Genomic DNA, 16,568 nt, shown 5'->3' on the forward strand with positions numbered 1-16,568 from the left:
TGCTATTTTGGTCCGAATTTTGTTTTATTCGACGTTGATGTTGTTCTTATCAACGGTCTTATGGCTGGAGTCTGATTAAAGTAAACTAACTGATGCAAATGATGTGTGATCGAAATAAACTGCCTTAAACTAAATACAGTGTAGTACGGCTAGGCGTGGGCCGTGGACCTCACTTTTTTACCTAAATATTTCAAATTCTACTTCAAATTCAATATTTAATACTCTAAAAAATACTCCATAAAATAAGATAGTACGACAATATTGAGCCGCAGGCGATACCTGAAACCAAGTGGTATAGTTACTCAGTTGTCCGATACTAGGGTGGTATCAGTGCAGATTTCAAGATATATATGAGTTTCAGTCATAATTGACGTCGTAATGGCTTTATTTAATATTGGGTACTTTTTTATCGTTGCAAGAAAAACAAAAACACACGAAGTACAAATTAGTTTATATATTGTTGCATGGTGTTAGAACAAAATGGAGAATGTTTGATATCGACAAAAAAGCAAAGAAAGGCACCACACAGTGACGTAAAAATGGAAACAAACGATGGTTCGGCTTCAATAATATTCGAACATTCAATTTTAGATTTTATTTTTAATCCTAACATTTACAGTAAAATGATTTGAAAGTATACAAAATGTAATGCAATGACACGATCAGCAAAACATAAAAGTGTGTATATTTGGAACTAGAAAACCTTTTCGTTAATTGGCAAGAAATAGCAAAACTTATTTCATTGATTTCAACATTAAAAAACCTCTGGTGTAATAACCTTTGTTAATCAAGTAAAGCATATTATGTTTACACAATTACTAATGTTGCACTGAATATGTGAATAATAGAAATCACCTTGATCCTTGCAAGATAAATGTCGACCTTAATTCCTGATAAGTAACAGCAAAATAATCTAGCAAAGCTAGCAATTCAGGTCAGACACATTAACCAGATCTTAAAAGATATATATATATATATTTCGCCAACTAAGGCATCGTCAGTATATCTTAATTCGAATGAATTTGCTAGGTTATTTTGCTGGCACACAATTATTATAAAGCACTTAAAAAAATTTAGTCACACAAAAATCTAGCGGTACTTTAGGTCAACTGTAATTAAAATTAAACCCAAGAGGGACAAATTACTTAAAAGGAAACAGTTTAAGTGTAGTTCTTACCAAGTATAATCAACTGCTTCAATAAAACTGCATGTTTGTTTGTGAAAAATGAGAAATTAGAGATAGAGGTTGCACAACCCTCGGGGAAAACATTTCATAATATATACATGGCAAACAAAATATAGCTCTAAGACAATATTGGAACAAAATTTGCGAATAAAGACAACATGTGATAACAAAATAAGAAAAAACAAACATTTAATAAATGTACAATCATAATATAAACCAGGGTGGTCCAAACCCAGGCCCTTTTTCGCGTCATTTTTAACAGTCTCATACCCTACGATTCCATTGCGACAAGTTCGACGATAGTAGAAAGTTTGTGAAACTTATATGTCTTGGACGATTGTTTGTGATGTTGATTTTTAAACAAATCACGCCCTCGTATGGATGTAGCCTGATGTATGTGGCTAGCAAAGAATATGCAAGAAATATTGTGGCCCGCGATGCTGTCAACCTTGGACCACCCAGATATAAACAATGCTTTATTGCGCATAACTAAAGAACAACAACAATATATATTACTTTGAAAAGAAATCAGCTTATTTTGTTGAGTTTGTTACTTAATAAAAATGACCCAACATTATAAGATCTTGTATATTCATTGTTAGTAACAATTTTACAAAAAACTAAATTTTTTTCTTAAATATGAAAATGTAAATAAATAGTTCTTTTTTATAGATAAAGTTTTGTCTTTTGTTTCGTTCTCAATATTTACTGTCAGTGTATTTTATGAGCTGTGTGGCTTGGTCAAGCAAATAAGACAGTATATGAAGAAGTAGTAAGAATATCAAAGCCCACATGGTAGGCTGCATTTAAAACGTTTCAAATATCTCTTAATTCACTTTCCATTGATGTTTGATACTGTTATTCATTTCTGTATGAGCTTTGATGATATTCTTACTAGATCTTTACAACATTCATCCCTTATGCTCCACAGTATATGAACTTACTGAATAGGCAATAGTGCAATTTGAGTAGGTGGCTTATCCATCTATTTTACCCTGAATCAGTAAAACCTGAAGATTGTGCCACCCAAGATTTTGATTTAACGATGAAGAAATGCACATTAAAGCACTTGGGCCGTGTCTGAGGTTTCAAAATGCACTCGCGAATAGTTTCCTCTTCGATTAAACAGTTTTTCTTTTTCGTAGGCAAGAGACTGAAGCAAGTCGTCACTTTCGTGAAAATGTCGCACTTTTAAAAATGACACGACAAGCGCAAACAGCCAAACGATTAGACTGCTCCAAATTCCAAACTAAAAAAGAAATAATAGATTTAAGGCAGGCTGCAAAAGGTAACAAATTTTGCTGTAAGTAAAAAAAAGCTAAAGCATTTCACTGCTCAGTAACACGTCAACAATAACCCTGTTAATTTAAGTTTCGAAAAGTAACAATTTTTTTAAATGGTTATTTTCAGATTTTTTTAGTCTCCAAAAAAGCTTATTCTTATTATTGGTGATGTCAGTTTTAATGTATCACTGCTAAACTAAGACAGGTAATAAACTATGCTGCCATTTAGAAAGAAGATCAATCAGTAACAACTACAATAACCCTATTAATTTCCCATTGTAACCACTTTGTTTTTAAATGACTTAGTAAAAGGCTTTAAAGACAATTTTAGTCAACAAAAAACAATTATTTGTATTAGGGGGGACGTTAGTTTGAATGTATGTTTTAATGTACCTGTGCTACCATCATGTGTCCATAAAAATACTTCGACACAATCTTAAACTTGTTATCCAAAATTGAAAGATCGACATTTTGACACCTGAAATGCATTTTTAAAGTCCAAGTTAATGCCTAATAATTCCACAGCATTATTTCCTACATTTACAAACAACAGCTTTTGACAATAAGTTTAATTAATTAGGAAAAATACATTTATTTAATGTATTCCTGATACTATAAACTTACATGGAAGTATCGTTTATGAATGAGTCACACCATGCGGAATAACCAACTGTTGAAATCAGCGCTGCAATTAGAATTCCCAATGCTACAACTCCATTTCCACAAAATACAATAAATGCACCAAAAGGACTCCTGAATTTAAAGCAAAAATTAACTTTTTCAGGATGTAAACGTACAAAATTAAAAACACAAAAATTAAAAAAAATTAAGGTACCAGCACATATTTTAGCGAAAATGTTAAATATTTATCATTTTATATTCCTTATTTCAATTAAAATGGGTTAAATGTTTTAAAAATAATTAGGGTAATTATATTGTATGCAAACACACAAAGTATTTGTAATTCACAAGGTCCCACATTTCTCAGAAGAAATTACACCCATAATAATCCTAAAGTGAAAACTTAACTGCATACATTGTTTTTTTTTTCAAATGATGAAATGCATAAAATTATCAGAGGAAAATAGATTTTAAAACAATAAAACATTCACAAAAAACTATACCTATCATACTCTTTCCACACATAAATAGCCGATTGCCAAATTAGAACTGTAGAAGTGACAAGTGCCAAGTAACCGATGTACAACACAAAGTTACAATTGCTCGAAGATCCCCATTTAAAAGTGGCATTTTTGCTTCCATTCGAAAGACTGCCTAAAAAACAAAATTAATGAACTTCGATTGTAAGAAGTAATTACTTTTAAAATTATATTACAATAATGACATTAAAACTGTTAATTAAAACAGATAAAACATAAAATAATTTCTTAAAATTTTACAGAATTACATATTTCGCTTATAAGGCATCGTCAGTTAACTATGTTTTATCTGTTTTAATAATCAGTCTTAAGATCACCTGATACGAAAACAAGAATCTTTCTTTTACATTTTATTGTCTGCGAGAGATTCCGGCGCTGTCTACAATCCTACAACAACGAACATTTTTGGGTTAGAGTGCGAGTTAGCGTTATGGGTTAGTTAGGCAGGGTCAAGTATTACTTTAAATAATTTTTGTTGTGCGTTGATATAAAAATTGTGGTAGGATTATTGACCAGCGCCATTACTTGTATATTACGAACAATGGCGTACCACGTATATACCAACTTACAATTCACATAAATTATTACCTTTGGAATATAACAGACAATTGCCTTTGAAATTGTTCAGATTTAAACTCATTGGAATAATTACGAACAGCGATAAAACCAAGGTTATTGCGAAAACAATTAACGACACTTTCGGTTTGGGATTCATGTTAAATTGAAGCATACATGGGTAGTTCCAAACAAATTCCGAAAAGCAAAACTTTGTCAAAACAAAGATAATAAAATTATGGGACTTTCCCAACATCCATACTTAAAAATAATTTATATTTGTCATGTAAAACTTCCATCAAAAAAGGATTTTAGAGAGTTAAGACATTTTTTAAGTAATTATCATTGATTGTTGAACAATGTTTATACAACATAAAGTGTTTATTGAACGTCATTTGTTGATAGAACACACCTTAATTTCAAACAAATTAATAAAAAAGACCATTATTAAAACTAGAGTTGTTATATTCGTTAACTATGCCAAAGAGATTATTATAATCTCTTTGACTCGACGAAATACCAGGCGTAGTTGTTATGTCTAAAATTCGAATGACAGAAATTAAACTACTGGAGTTGTATCGGCGATGTGAACTAATTAGCATCCCACTAGTTTCAATAGTCTATTTTGCGTGGTGAAACAATCGTGCAACGCCATGAAGCTGTGCCCAAATAACCACTATTACATATTATATTTTGCCATTTCCGTGTAATTATTTTTGTTAAAATGGAAAAAAAGCTTTTTTCTGTATTTTCTAGTATTTATTTACTTTGTGTTTAAATACGAATATTTCTTTTACACGTCGGTTGATTTGTGGTATAACGCTGAAACTAAACTTCCCATATGTTTATGTTTTTAGTTGGAGTTTTAAAACTTAACAAAATGGAAAGAATATTTTGTTTAAGAAATATCAGCATGTTGCAAAACATTGCCAAGTTACAAAGAATCCAACACGTTACTTTAAGCGTCCATGCTGTAAAGCCAAACGCTACACATTCGTTTGAAAAAACGTCAGTCAAACTGCAAACAAAATGCCCAAATTGCTTACAATTTTATGGCAAACAAAACTATTCAACGGACACTTCCGTAAAAATGGACAATTCACCTTCAATTGCTGAAAAGTTGAAGCGAGTCGTTTATAAGTTAGGAGTGACACTGCCTTCAAAATACAAGTTGGGAGAATTGGAAGGCGCTGCATATGTCCTACTTAATTCAGTTTATATGAAGGTAACTGCATGAAATCACATGTCAATATTGCTAATAAAATGCAGATAGAAAAATTATAAAAACCTCAATTTTTTTAGATGTATGAAAATTCCAAATATTTTTGTTTAAATTAATAAAATCTATAAATTTATTGAGATAAACTGAAATATATTATTCGTTTTTTAAAGGATTTATTTGTTTTCCAAAACATAAGTGCTTCGAGTATAACAAAATAGAAGCCTTTTTTGTTAAACATGTTACACTGTAAATGAATTCTTTGGATCATTGTGTTTATTTTTGTTTTAAAGGTACAACACTCAAAGCTGCGAGAAAATGCTGGTTTGGAAGATTCGTTTAATATGTGGCTTCAGATTGTTTACGTCCATATTTGGGCTTTGATTATTCGGCTCAAACAAGAAGGAAGGGACGGGGAGGTTTGTTATAAAAGTTAGCGTTAAAATAATTATCAGAAAAGTTGGCAAAAAACAGTTTTGGACTAGTTGTTGAAAGCCTACAACAATATATGGTATTTGATTTGTCTTCAGTTTTTCATAAGCCTTTTGGTGGTGTGAGGAAAAGGTATTATGGATTTCATTCCATAAAGTTTGCCTTCCTTTCATGTTTTAACCTTTCTGACTCGAATTCATGGATATGTGATATAACAATTAATTAGTCATATTGGGGGTTAACAGGCATTTTTTCTTTAAAGTTTTTTTTACTTTCAAAATTGTTTAGGTTCTTTATACACATTCTTTTATTGCACAAATATAAAAAAAAAATCAAACACTGAATTCTATTTGAACAAGATACTGATGAGTGATGACTACATATTTGGTAGCAAAATATATTTCTCTTGAGAACTATTTATTTTTACAGATAGTCATCAACATAATGATCAAGTTGCTTTGGTGTGATATTGAGAAGCGTTTGAATCACTTGCAAGAAGAACTGAAAGAAAACTTGGACGTAGGAAAGAGACTGAAGCAATATTACAGCGCGATAAACCTGATATTTTCGTACTTGGACGAAGGGATTCTGAGCAGCGATGCACATCTTGCTTCTGCTTTGTGGCAAATAGTATACGACACAAACTCATGTAAGTGGTGTCTGTTTAGTTTTATTTTGCGCAAAATGCTTATTGCAAGACTTATCACAATCATTTGGCCTGATCAGAATGCAACCAAGGTCAGGCTGGAAAAACAACTAGTAAGCAGTGAGGTTTGAACCCCCTCTGTCATACCGGGACTGTCACTCTACTAATCTACACAGTTTCAGAGGGGACAGGTCGCAAAACAACCATAACACCGTTACTTACTGCATCTCGTTCGTAAAACTAACCTGTGGTAAGGTTCGAGCTAACGACCTCGGCCATACCGGGACCATCGCTCTACCAACTGAGCTACACAGGCTCAGAGGGGACAGGGTGGAAACAACCATAACACCGTTGCCTGCTGCATCCTGTTCAAACATACGATTTCACCTTTCAGAAGGCATGTTGTGCTGTATAAATTAACATGTGCAGTTACAGCCAGTACGGCTCCAAAAGGGCTTTATTGCAGAATACAAATTGTGTATAGATTAGCATCTACAGTAGCTAGGTAATAAACTCTGCTCAATACTAAACAACATAAAAAAACAATAACATATATGGGGACTGGGAATGTCTGATAAATCACATTGAAACCTTACCCGAGATGCCAGGTTTTAGTTTCAGTACTCATCCTAATACAGAGGTGTCCAACTCAAACATGCCGACGTGCCAATTTCTACCCGTGCCAAAGTTTAGTAATATAATTCTTTGTAATAATAAAAGCGTTTTTTGCAAATAATAAAAACGTGTAGTTAGCATTAATGCATTTAAGTGTCCGTCGGTGAAAAAAATATAATATTATAGTAGTAAAAGTAATTGTTAAGTGTCGTAATTGTTTAATATTGTGAATATACAATGACAATTTAAAAAAAAATACCTGAATAACAAATTAAGTATTTTTGGGGGCTTGCGTGCCATTTTTTATTTGGCACACGTGCCGCTTGTTGGACACCCCTGTCTTAATACAATACCAAATTAATATGATCAAACACAGGCGTTTCTACAGTAAAAGGTAAACTTAAAAAAAAAGCATGTTAACAACTGAAGATAACACAACCTGTAAAAAAAATTCGTTATTTGTGCATAGTAATGATATATTTTGACATCAGATTGCTATACTCTGTTCAAAATATATCAGTATCACAATAGAATGTAAAGTGTTGGACATCACTCACAAATAATATACTGGCACAGGAATTGTAAAATCTAACAAAATTATTTTTCATGTTAGTCTATATTTTTTTGCAATAAAATTTTAACATGATCAGTAATTTACCAAAAAAATGACTGAAAATGCCATATTTTCATACTAAAGCATTAAACTTCTGCGGTTTTTGTTTAAATAATATTGACATTAAATAAATTAATAATAAAAAATATTTTGTTTTTTGTTTAGACAATGTTGAAGCATGGCATCTTGAAGCTTTAGTCAACTACACACGTTTTCTAATTTTGCACGTCGACAATCTCGACATGGACGTCCTCGTAAAAGATCCATCTGCTGTGGAATGGCCGGTTCCGGCGGAATTCGAATAAATAATAACACCTTTGAAAGTTCCTTTATTTATATTTTTGGTTTATATACAATAAAAATCACTGCATACACATTTGAACATTTTATGTAAAGGATAAAAAAGTTTATTTTCAAAATAAAATACAGCTAAAGAATAACAAAAAAGGAAAATAATACCTAGAAAATTATATAGACTCTCGATAGATTGAAGAAAGCCAGTAAAAGCAGTAAATGTACAACTTGTGAAAAGGTATGTTAATATCTGTAGTCCGGTGGAACAGTGAATCTTAATTCTGCAATTAAATGAATATCTTTAGGCAACTATTTGTTTTTCAGCGTTAGATTGAGTATTCAATCATTTCACAAATCATAACAGTTTAACACTAAGGAGGACCTGCATAACTTCTATAACAGGGGCGGGCAACATGCGGACCGGACCCGGCCGGGGATTTTGAGCGGCCCGCAGACAGTTTCCGGTCTTACATAATAATGTGGCCCACGGCAACAGTCTGCCGTGATCTACTTGCTTATTACAATTAGAGGACTCCAGTCATAAGATCGAAATAAGAACAACATCAACATTAGAATAAAACCTAGTTCGGAATAAGACCTAAATGACCAGAATCAGGCCTAAAAGACACTTTACCGAACCTTTAACGCCATCCCTCAGTACATCATTAACTCCCCCAAAAACTTCAACCCTAACCAAAATCTAAACCCACCAATAACCCCCCAAAAAGGGACAAAATATCAGGTAACAAAAAAGCGGCACCCTTCAACTAGTGCCCAAAACGTCGACAACAAAACTGCCGATGCCAAACCCGTGGCCCCCGATCACCAATACCCTCGCCATATAGGCATTATTGCGATGAATTTAGGATTTATTGCGATTTTATGCCTTATGCAGACAATTAAGTTCTCATTCTGTGGCGGGTAATACTGCGTATTTAGTTTTATTATGTCGTTTGTGTTATTGATTTTTCTGCTTTAGGTTTTGTGGCTTTTTAGGTCTTGTTATGTGTTCCCAAATTAGATTTAGAATTTACAATAAATATTTTCCTTAGGATTTTGTCAAGAAACGTAAAGTTGACAAGGAGTGTCGCGATTCGCGAAATTACCAAGGATTGGATGCCCAAGTATTTTTTCACTTCAGTTAGCAAGAAAGCAGTATGTTTGCTGTGCAATGAAAGTGTTGCCGTGTTTAAAGAATACAACATTATGCGACAAACATGCAGGCTATGGCAGTACAATTAATATATCGATCGGGCATCCGGCCCCCCGAGTACTTCATTTTCCCATATCAGGCCCGCCGACTGGAGAAGTTGCCCGCCCCTGTTCTACAACAACTTGCCAAAGTGTTTTTTTTTAAATCACAAAAACAGTATTAAGTACTTTAAATAGTGGACAATCTGATGAGCTTACCAACTCCTGACAAAGACACAACTTTCTTGAAGTACTTTGGGTGAATCCTTCCTTCGTGATCTCCCTCACATAAAACCACTTTGTTGTCAGATTCAAACAGTTTAAGTCCTCCTAGAAAAACGAACAGTCACAGGAAAATAATCACTATTATCAGCTCCAAATACTATGTTATGAAAGCCATTATTTTTGGTCAAAAAGCAGCTTCATAAGGGTTAGTTAACAGTTGTTGTGCATGTTTATTTGTGTATCATTTATTACCCAAGTCAATTCATCATTAAAGCAAGTCAACTTTTGCCAAAAAGGACTTGGTTTGAAAATTCCTAATCTTGGGATGCTATGCAACAAAAATCATTACTTGTTCTAAATTGAAATGCACCATTTCGATATGGTAAGTTGTTGCCTGAATCTTAAAGAATATATAATTTTAGTTCAGTCAATTATTTTTTAAATGACTTTTTAAAATGGAAAATGCTCAGTCAGATTGAAAGCAATGGCTAAAATTGATTTGGTAAATAAAAGTAATAACAATACAATTATAAAATCTGGGGTATTATTACATTTAAAATTTAAGAAACCTTAAAATAGATACACAGCAGCTTATTAAGTTAAATCATATTCACATTTTCAACCTTAACCAACCTGCCATTGCTTTCTGCACATCCAAGTAGATTATGACATCACAACCAGGAGGAATCCCACTTACAACATTACGATTTCCAGGAAGACCGATTGCAAAATGAATGTGGGTTCGCTAAATAAAAATAATTAGTTCATAAATTTAACATCACAGTAAGGTTGCTTCTTGAATTCTTATCAAGTTTACAGATAACTGTTATAACAAGCTGCTTGACAAAAATTTCATAAAAAGTGTAATTTCTCATACTTTTATGTTCAGAAGTTTTCCACTTTTTAAACATGAAAAAAAATTTATGTTCAAACAATTGTATCTCACTAATCTTGTAACGGGTTTAGCGCAATGCAATATACCTTAACATTTTAGCAAATTGTATTGGTCATCAATTTAAATATATATATTCTGAATAACATAGAAGTTCAACTTTGAAAACTGTTAAAATATTTAAAACATTCCTATGTTTAATCTTCTTAGGCCCTAACAACAAATATAAAAACTTGGTACTCAGTTTGAAAGGTTTTCAAAAAACAATACTTGTTATTTAAAAAAATCCTACCCTTAGCCTTCTTAGACCCTCAGTCTGAATTATTGACCAATGTCGTTGTCTGGTTCCATGTAAAATTGTGTCGTACTTCCAAGGATTAGTGATTAGTTGCAAATCGGGATTTTCAACCTATATAAAATTTGATTTGACATTTTGTTTGAATTAGGTAAATATTATAACATAGCAATGAGCCACAATTAATGTTTTATATCATAAGATTTTTACGTCATTGGGCAAAATAGGAAACAATTCCTAATTTCACATTTTTTTGACATTTTACATAAGCTTGGTTTATATCGGTGTTTTTAAGCATACTTGATTACAAAAGTTTGTTTTTTCAATAAATTATGGAAATAAAAGCTCCCAACCATCAAGATCTAAGTTTATTTGATAATTTAATTTTTTCATAAAATTAAAATGTTAAACTAAACTAATAAATTAATAACTCGTCTGAATATAAGAATTAATTAGGAATTACCAAAATGCAGTTCACAGAACACTAAGTGGTTTTCATTCAAAAATTTAACATTAAAAAATATTTAATGAAAAAGAGTTATTTGACAAGGCAGGTGAAGGCTGAGTCAAGTAATTTTGGCCAAAATACTTAAGTCAGTCTCACACTGGCTTACAGCGATAGTCCCTCATAAACAAGAAATCTATAAATTATTGGAATCGCTGCAATGTGATTTTATTAGGGTTAAACTGTTCAAATTTCCAACACTCTTACCCTCACACTGTGGCCCTGGGACGCTTTGATCATCCATATTCCATGTTGTTGTCGCAAGTCGTAGCGTTTCTTATTATCTTGCCTGACGATTCTTTGCACATCCTCAAGCCTTATTTCATAAGGTCCACCAGCAAATGCAGTTAATATGTCGTTGACAGCAACATAACCTCCTAAACAAAAATATTGCAATATTAAAATTTATATACCCCCTGTAATTATATATTTCGGAGAAGTTTAAAACCCTTGAAATTGGCTGGTACATGTTTAAATACATACTTTTTTTGTTTTTTTGTAGGCTAGGTATGTTTAAATTGTCTCCAATGAATATTGTGTAGTGACTCTACCTCTACCTAAAGGTAACTTTATCTGCCCAACGATATTCCTGTGGTATTCTATATATCGCCTTCTTCTTGTGTCTGCTTATCTGCTTCTGTAGCTATACTCTCTCACGGAGAGACCGCCCAAGTCTAATGTAAAATAACTCTTGCTTGTTGCATATTGAATAAAATTAACACTTCAGAACCCAAATTGTGTACAAAAGTTTTCAAGTTTTAATTCAGTGAAAGGTTTTGTAAATTTACAAGAGAATATAACTAATTCTAAAATTATACAGCACAGTATGAACATTTTTGGTACTTGTCTATACAATCCTACCATATTTTCGTCCGGGGATTTGTATTGCTAACAAATATTTTGGTTAGGGTAAGAGTTATTACTTGTTTTGTTAGTGTTAAAATAAATACGCCCAAAGTTTTACTTTACTTCTGATTGGGAACTTAAATAACAACTTTCAACGCATTTTGCAGTTGGAACTTACTGGAATCCATCTTCAGGCCATATTTTCCGTGTCTTAAAACCCGAACGATTTCCTTTGATATCAAAATATCGCTAGACATTCTCTTCAATTGTCAAAAGTTAGTATAGTATTTACTTTTTCGGCGCTCGTCTAGAATCCTACCACAACGAACATTATTAGGGTTAGGGTGCCGGTAGCGTTTGGGTTTAGGTGAGTCCATTAATAGTGTTAAACAATATTACTTGACCTACCCACACCCAAACACTAACCGACACCCTAACCCACGTATTGTGCATTGCTTAATAATTAATTTAACGTTGTGGTAGGATTCTAGACCAGCGCCACTTTTTCTTACTTGGAAAAACCGGTAATTACGATTCATATACAATCTTAATCATACAGAAGGTAAAGCTTACAAAATGTAAAATAATTCGTCTCAAAGAAGTCGAAACTAATAGGTACTTATTCTTTTTTTCCTTTCAAATTTGGATTCTTGATTACCGCTTGATTGCAAAAAGGAATCTGAAGAAACATGTTTTGTCCGTGGGGGTTTCCCTAAAAGTTAAATTTCTAAATCCGCGTCTGCAAAAACGATAGGTACGCAGTAGTTTTGAACCTAATACAAGTGCCACCAGTTTCATGCGAAACTTAAAACTATTGCGCTTGACGTAGGTAGTTATGTTTTGTCTTCGGCCCATAACAGGGATAGTGAACTACTGACCCGCGGGTCACAAAGTAATCCGCCACAGATTTTTCATGACCCACTTGTCTCTCTTAAAATACCGAAATGTTACGAACAATTTTTACGAAAGGATAAATGTAAAAAAAGCAAATTTTCGTTAGAAAGCACTATATTGTGTAAATTACGGCTGGCCAATCTATGGGTCGTGCGAAAGTGTTTTAGGGGTGACGAAGAGGCCTACATTAACTGAACTTCTACAAATGCGTGCAGAAAGGCAGACAACTTGAAGCATTTTGTTTATCGCTGTAAAATGTTAAGGGTGGCGACCCTTAACGGTAAATTAAGAGCTCGCAGACTAAAAATTTTGAAAACTCTGGTTTAACCATGCTTTCTGCTGAAATCCAACCAAAATGCTACAGCATTTTTAACCTACCTAGGTTCTTAAAATTTGCAGGAATCCAAATTTGTAAATCGTCTAAAAACCTCGAATTACCAACCCAGACAATAACACTTAAAACGACGCAGCAGCAAATTTTCGCTCAAAGTTAGCATATAATTAAGTGTATAACCCACTAGTGCGTTTTGTAAGGATTAAGGTCGTGTTTGTGACCCGCGTGATGAAAAGGTTCGCCAAACCCTGGCCTATAAGAATCTGTGACTAGCGCTAGAAGCGAGGTTTCCAAATGTTTTTTGGTTTTATCACATATTAGTAAATTTAAGAGGGTTTTTGAACTAGCTGGTGCTGCAGCTATTGCTAATATAGACTGGAACTGAATGAAAATCTCGCGGCTTTAGCGTTTCAGTTAAAAGTTTTAAATGTTCGGCAATAATAGCATCGCTTAGTGATAGCTTTATCTTTGTAGAATCTGTTAGTTCTTGAACAAATTATGCTCAAATCTCCTGGTGACTTAATTATCCTGAACACGCAGCACTTGGTTGGTTAAGATCTGTGGAGCTCCCTGTAAACCAACAAATGTGTAGCGGTTTGGGGGTGTCTTGGATGTTTATTGGGACTATTGTTAGATCCCTATGACTCCTTATATCAGATTCCTATCAGAAGGTTTACATCTACCCAAAGACTACTTGTTTATCAGTCCGATGTATTAGCATTAGCAAAGGCGACTGCTCACGGAAGGCGCCCAGGTCAGACTGCCGAGGGCGTAGCAGGAAAAGGCACATGCGAGAGAGTGAGAGTAAGAAGAGAGAGAAAGAGGAGCGAGTGAGAAACGGTTACTGCGAAACGACTAATGGTAAAAGACACTCAAGTCAGGTAACGTCACGGCGAATATTTAATTAGATGGACACGTCACTACAAATACATTCGAAATAGGAAAATTTTAAAGAATTGAAGTAGTGAAGCAATAAAATCGCTAATTTCATCTTGCTAACTGTCTGGAGTCCATCACCACATGGCATGTTTGAGGACTTGGCAGGACTTGCTGTACGTTTGAGGAAGACCACACAGCTATTTGATTAGAAAATTCTATTCTAATGACTACAAGACTAATAGTTATCAAACTGTTACTCTGTTGGGTACAATTCAAAGTTTTTTTGTGAATTATAAATAGACATACTTTGCTAATTTATAGGCTACCCTGAAGAATTTGTATCGTCAATTAAAAAAGAGATTTCAGTTCCGTTAGGTGTCGGTAGAGATAAAGGTGGCATATTTAAGTGAAGAACCGGCTTGTAAAAGTTAAAATCGCCAGAAAGGAATAAATACGGGAGAATAAATATAATAGCAATACTTGACCGAACCTAACCCAAATAATGTTAGCATTATAAACCCCAGGACGGATATGTGGTAGGATTTCAGATCAGCGCCCAATAGCTCCTATTATAGGAGCATTTTTTTATAAATATGTTGAAGTGGGTTAATTATGAGTTCTCATTAATTGTCTCTTGCCTCGATCATTTAACCTTGCTTCTAACAATGGAGATGTGGGATTCTGAATACAAGTCCACGAAGTTTTTTGTTGGCTGGTTTTGTGCAACCCAGCCAGCAAGCCAGCAAGCCACAGCCGTTCTGTTTATTGACTGGCGACCAACAGAATAAAATGTTTACAGTAAGAGAGTTAAATTGGTAGGCTTGCGGATGTGATTAATATCTTACGGCCGGAAGTTTTTTGGTAAACGGTCTCACAACTCAAGACGGAAGTTTTGCTAAGCGGTGTTTTTGCAATTTCTATCAGCGCCAAAAAGCGAGCAACAGCAACACATTTGAAAATACGCAATACGATAAAATCCATAATATGTAATTATACATTAATTATGGCTTAAGAGGCTATAAATATAATCCATGAAATTTATAATCCATGAAAGGGTTTGTCTGTTGTTTTAATTATTGAGTTGTGCCCTTTGTTACTTCTGAAGTCTTAATTAAACTTCTATTGTTGTAAACCCTGGGCAAATTAATTAAACACCAAAGATAAAAACAACTTTACAAAATTAAAAAGTTATTCAAGCCGTGTTTAAATTTGCAGAGACTTTTAAGCGGAAACCTTCAACGCAACTCAATATCAAAACACAGCATGAAGTGACGCAACGTCGCGAGTAAAAGTCTAGTGACAAACAGCCAGGGTTCGGTTTATTTTTGGTTCTTGGCAAACACAGCCACAACACGCTCGGTAAATGACTTTCTGGCAAGAACAACAACATATGCTTGGAGCAACAGAAACCAAACCAAAGTTGCAATTTTAAAAGTAATATCGTGCGGAAAACGCTAAGATTAAAATTAAGCTTTAATTTTGAGGCTAGAGGAAATATGCCCGCCATATAAGCAACACAACTTTCTAGATTTGTGCCAAACGTCTTTGGTGGTTTGATTAGGCCGCTTTGAGCGAGAACACATTGGGTAGGAGAATGTTTGGTTTTTAAACGTTAAAAAGGTATTAAACGTAAAAACAACCTAAACAGTTTTCGTAACTATTATCCAAATTTACAAATTAAAAGCTTATGTAATCAGGAATTACCTATTTTAGCAGTTACTTATTTTTTAATTGCGTTGCTGAATTTCCATAGATTGGTTGCCTTTATTAATGATGGGATATGTTAACAATAAATGCTTATCAGCCTGCTAGAAATGCGTCAACGCCTTTAACCAAACTTTAATTGGCACAAAGTGGCACAAGTAACATTAGTTTAAGGCAGCGATTATTAAACTTTTCAGTCAGCCACTTCTTTTGATTTAATAACACATTTTGTAAACTTTTTGGTTTAACAATATTAAAGTGCATTTTTCTCGAGGTATGCTTCGGCTCACATTTGTTAGTGTAATGTGATTTGAATTATTTTGTTTTGCTTTAGTTATTCCAATTAATTAGTAAAAGTATGTCTTACTGGTGACCCCGAAACAAATTTGGCGAACCCAGTTGTGACTCTTTGGGCTGAGATAGGTTTAATTTCAAAACAATGAAATAATCCCGACAGGAACGGTTTGAACTGTTGCGAGAATTTACGAAGGAAAGAGTTAAAACTTAGCAAAGCCGCACATTGTTTAAAATATTTTTATATTGATGTTGTAAGAGGTAAACTTCTCTAGCTTATTAAAGCTTATTGAATAATTTCATCAGTGTATTTTAAACTCGAAAATGCACACTTATAAGTAGTCATGGGTGAAACGATTGGACAGTAAATTTCGAAATGATGTTTGGATGCTTGGTGTTGCCACTTATTGAATTCGTTAAATAATTACAACAGTTTTAGTCTTTTATATAAAAACAAACATTCTTTCTACTCGCTTTTATTCAATGATATGTACTGTCGAATGGTG

At 33.6% G+C, this 16,568-nt stretch overlaps 3 protein-coding genes across 4 annotated transcripts; 1 reads left to right on the forward strand and 2 right to left on the reverse strand.

The window, feature by feature from the left end:
- Nucleotides 1-411: 411 nt before the first annotated feature.
- Nucleotides 412-4,374, reverse strand: LOC146139093 (transmembrane protein 179-like). Its single transcript, XM_083391960.1, has 5 exons — nucleotides 4,218-4,374; nucleotides 3,594-3,744; nucleotides 3,094-3,222; nucleotides 2,863-2,947; nucleotides 412-2,435 (listed from the first exon to the last, which is right to left on the reverse strand). Exons 1-5 carry the CDS (start codon nucleotides 4,357-4,359, stop codon nucleotides 2,247-2,249), a joined length of 696 nt encoding a protein of 231 aa, XP_083248086.1. The 5' UTR covers nucleotides 4,360-4,374; the 3' UTR covers nucleotides 412-2,246.
- A 639-nt stretch (nucleotides 4,375-5,013) lies between these two features.
- On the forward strand, nucleotides 5,014-8,136 carry LOC146139094 (ubiquinol-cytochrome-c reductase complex assembly factor 1-like). The gene is made up of 4 exons (XM_083391928.1): nucleotides 5,014-5,409; nucleotides 5,697-5,822; nucleotides 6,265-6,484; nucleotides 7,875-8,136. The coding sequence occupies exons 1-4, from the start codon at nucleotides 5,026-5,028 to the stop codon at nucleotides 8,012-8,014; spliced, it is 870 nt and encodes a 289-aa protein (XP_083248054.1). The 5' UTR covers nucleotides 5,014-5,025; the 3' UTR covers nucleotides 8,015-8,136.
- LOC146139095 (tRNA 2'-phosphotransferase 1-like) lies at nucleotides 6,855-12,273 on the reverse strand. Of its 2 annotated transcripts, XR_014501315.1 has the most exons (7): nucleotides 12,136-12,273; nucleotides 11,319-11,488; nucleotides 10,604-10,720; nucleotides 10,053-10,164; nucleotides 9,414-9,524; nucleotides 8,169-8,284; nucleotides 6,855-6,888 (listed from the first exon to the last, which is right to left on the reverse strand). XR_014501315.1 is itself a non-coding variant. In XM_083391929.1 (6 exons), the coding sequence occupies exons 1-6, from the start codon at nucleotides 12,212-12,214 to the stop codon at nucleotides 8,247-8,249; spliced, it is 627 nt and encodes a 208-aa protein (XP_083248055.1). In that variant the 5' UTR covers nucleotides 12,215-12,273; the 3' UTR covers nucleotides 8,023-8,246. The 2 variants fall into 2 exon arrangements, 1 of the variants encoding a protein (XP_083248055.1); XM_083391929.1 differs by lacking the exon at nucleotides 6,855-6,888 and having other exon boundaries at nucleotides 8,023-8,284.
- Nucleotides 12,274-16,568: the final 4,295 nt, after the last annotated feature.

The sequence above is a fragment of the Ascidiella aspersa genome, chromosome 6, assembly GCF_963924565.1.
Source record: "Ascidiella aspersa chromosome 6, kaAscAspe10.2, whole genome shotgun sequence".
Classification (NCBI taxonomy): Eukaryota; Metazoa; Chordata; class Ascidiacea; order Phlebobranchia; family Ascidiidae; genus Ascidiella; species Ascidiella aspersa.

Excerpts from the sequence above, each read along its gene's own strand:
- LOC146139093 (XM_083391960.1), bottom strand. The coding sequence starts at position 4,359 with ATGCTTCAATTTAACATGAATCCCAAACCGAAAGTGTCGTTAATTGTT. Across the intron at positions 3,745-4,217 it reads TTGTCTGTTATATTCCAAAG|GCAGTCTTTCGAATGGAAGC; the intron begins GTAATAATTTAT and ends TTTGTTTTTTAG. Across the intron at positions 2,948-3,093 it reads TTCATAAACGATACTTCCAT|GTGTCAAAATGTCGATCTTT; the intron begins GTAAGTTTATAG and ends AATGCATTTCAG.
- LOC146139094 (XM_083391928.1), top strand. The coding sequence starts at position 5,026 with ATGTTTATGTTTTTAGTTGGAGTTTTAAAACTTAACAAAATGGAAAGA. Across the intron at positions 5,823-6,264 it reads AAGAAGGAAGGGACGGGGAG|ATAGTCATCAACATAATGAT; the intron begins GTTTGTTATAAA and ends TTATTTTTACAG. Across the intron at positions 6,485-7,874 it reads AGTATACGACACAAACTCAT|ACAATGTTGAAGCATGGCAT; the intron begins GTAAGTGGTGTC and ends TTTTTTGTTTAG.
- LOC146139095 (XM_083391929.1), bottom strand. The coding sequence starts at position 12,214 with ATGTCTAGCGATATTTTGATATCAAAGGAAATCGTTCGGGTTTTAAGA. Across the intron at positions 10,165-10,603 it reads AGGGTCTAAGAAGGCTAAGG|CGAACCCACATTCATTTTGC; the intron begins GTAGGATTTTTT and ends ATTTTTATTTAG. Across the intron at positions 9,525-10,052 it reads TGTGCAGAAAGCAATGGCAG|GAGGACTTAAACTGTTTGAA; the intron begins GTTGGTTAAGGT and ends TCGTTTTTCTAG.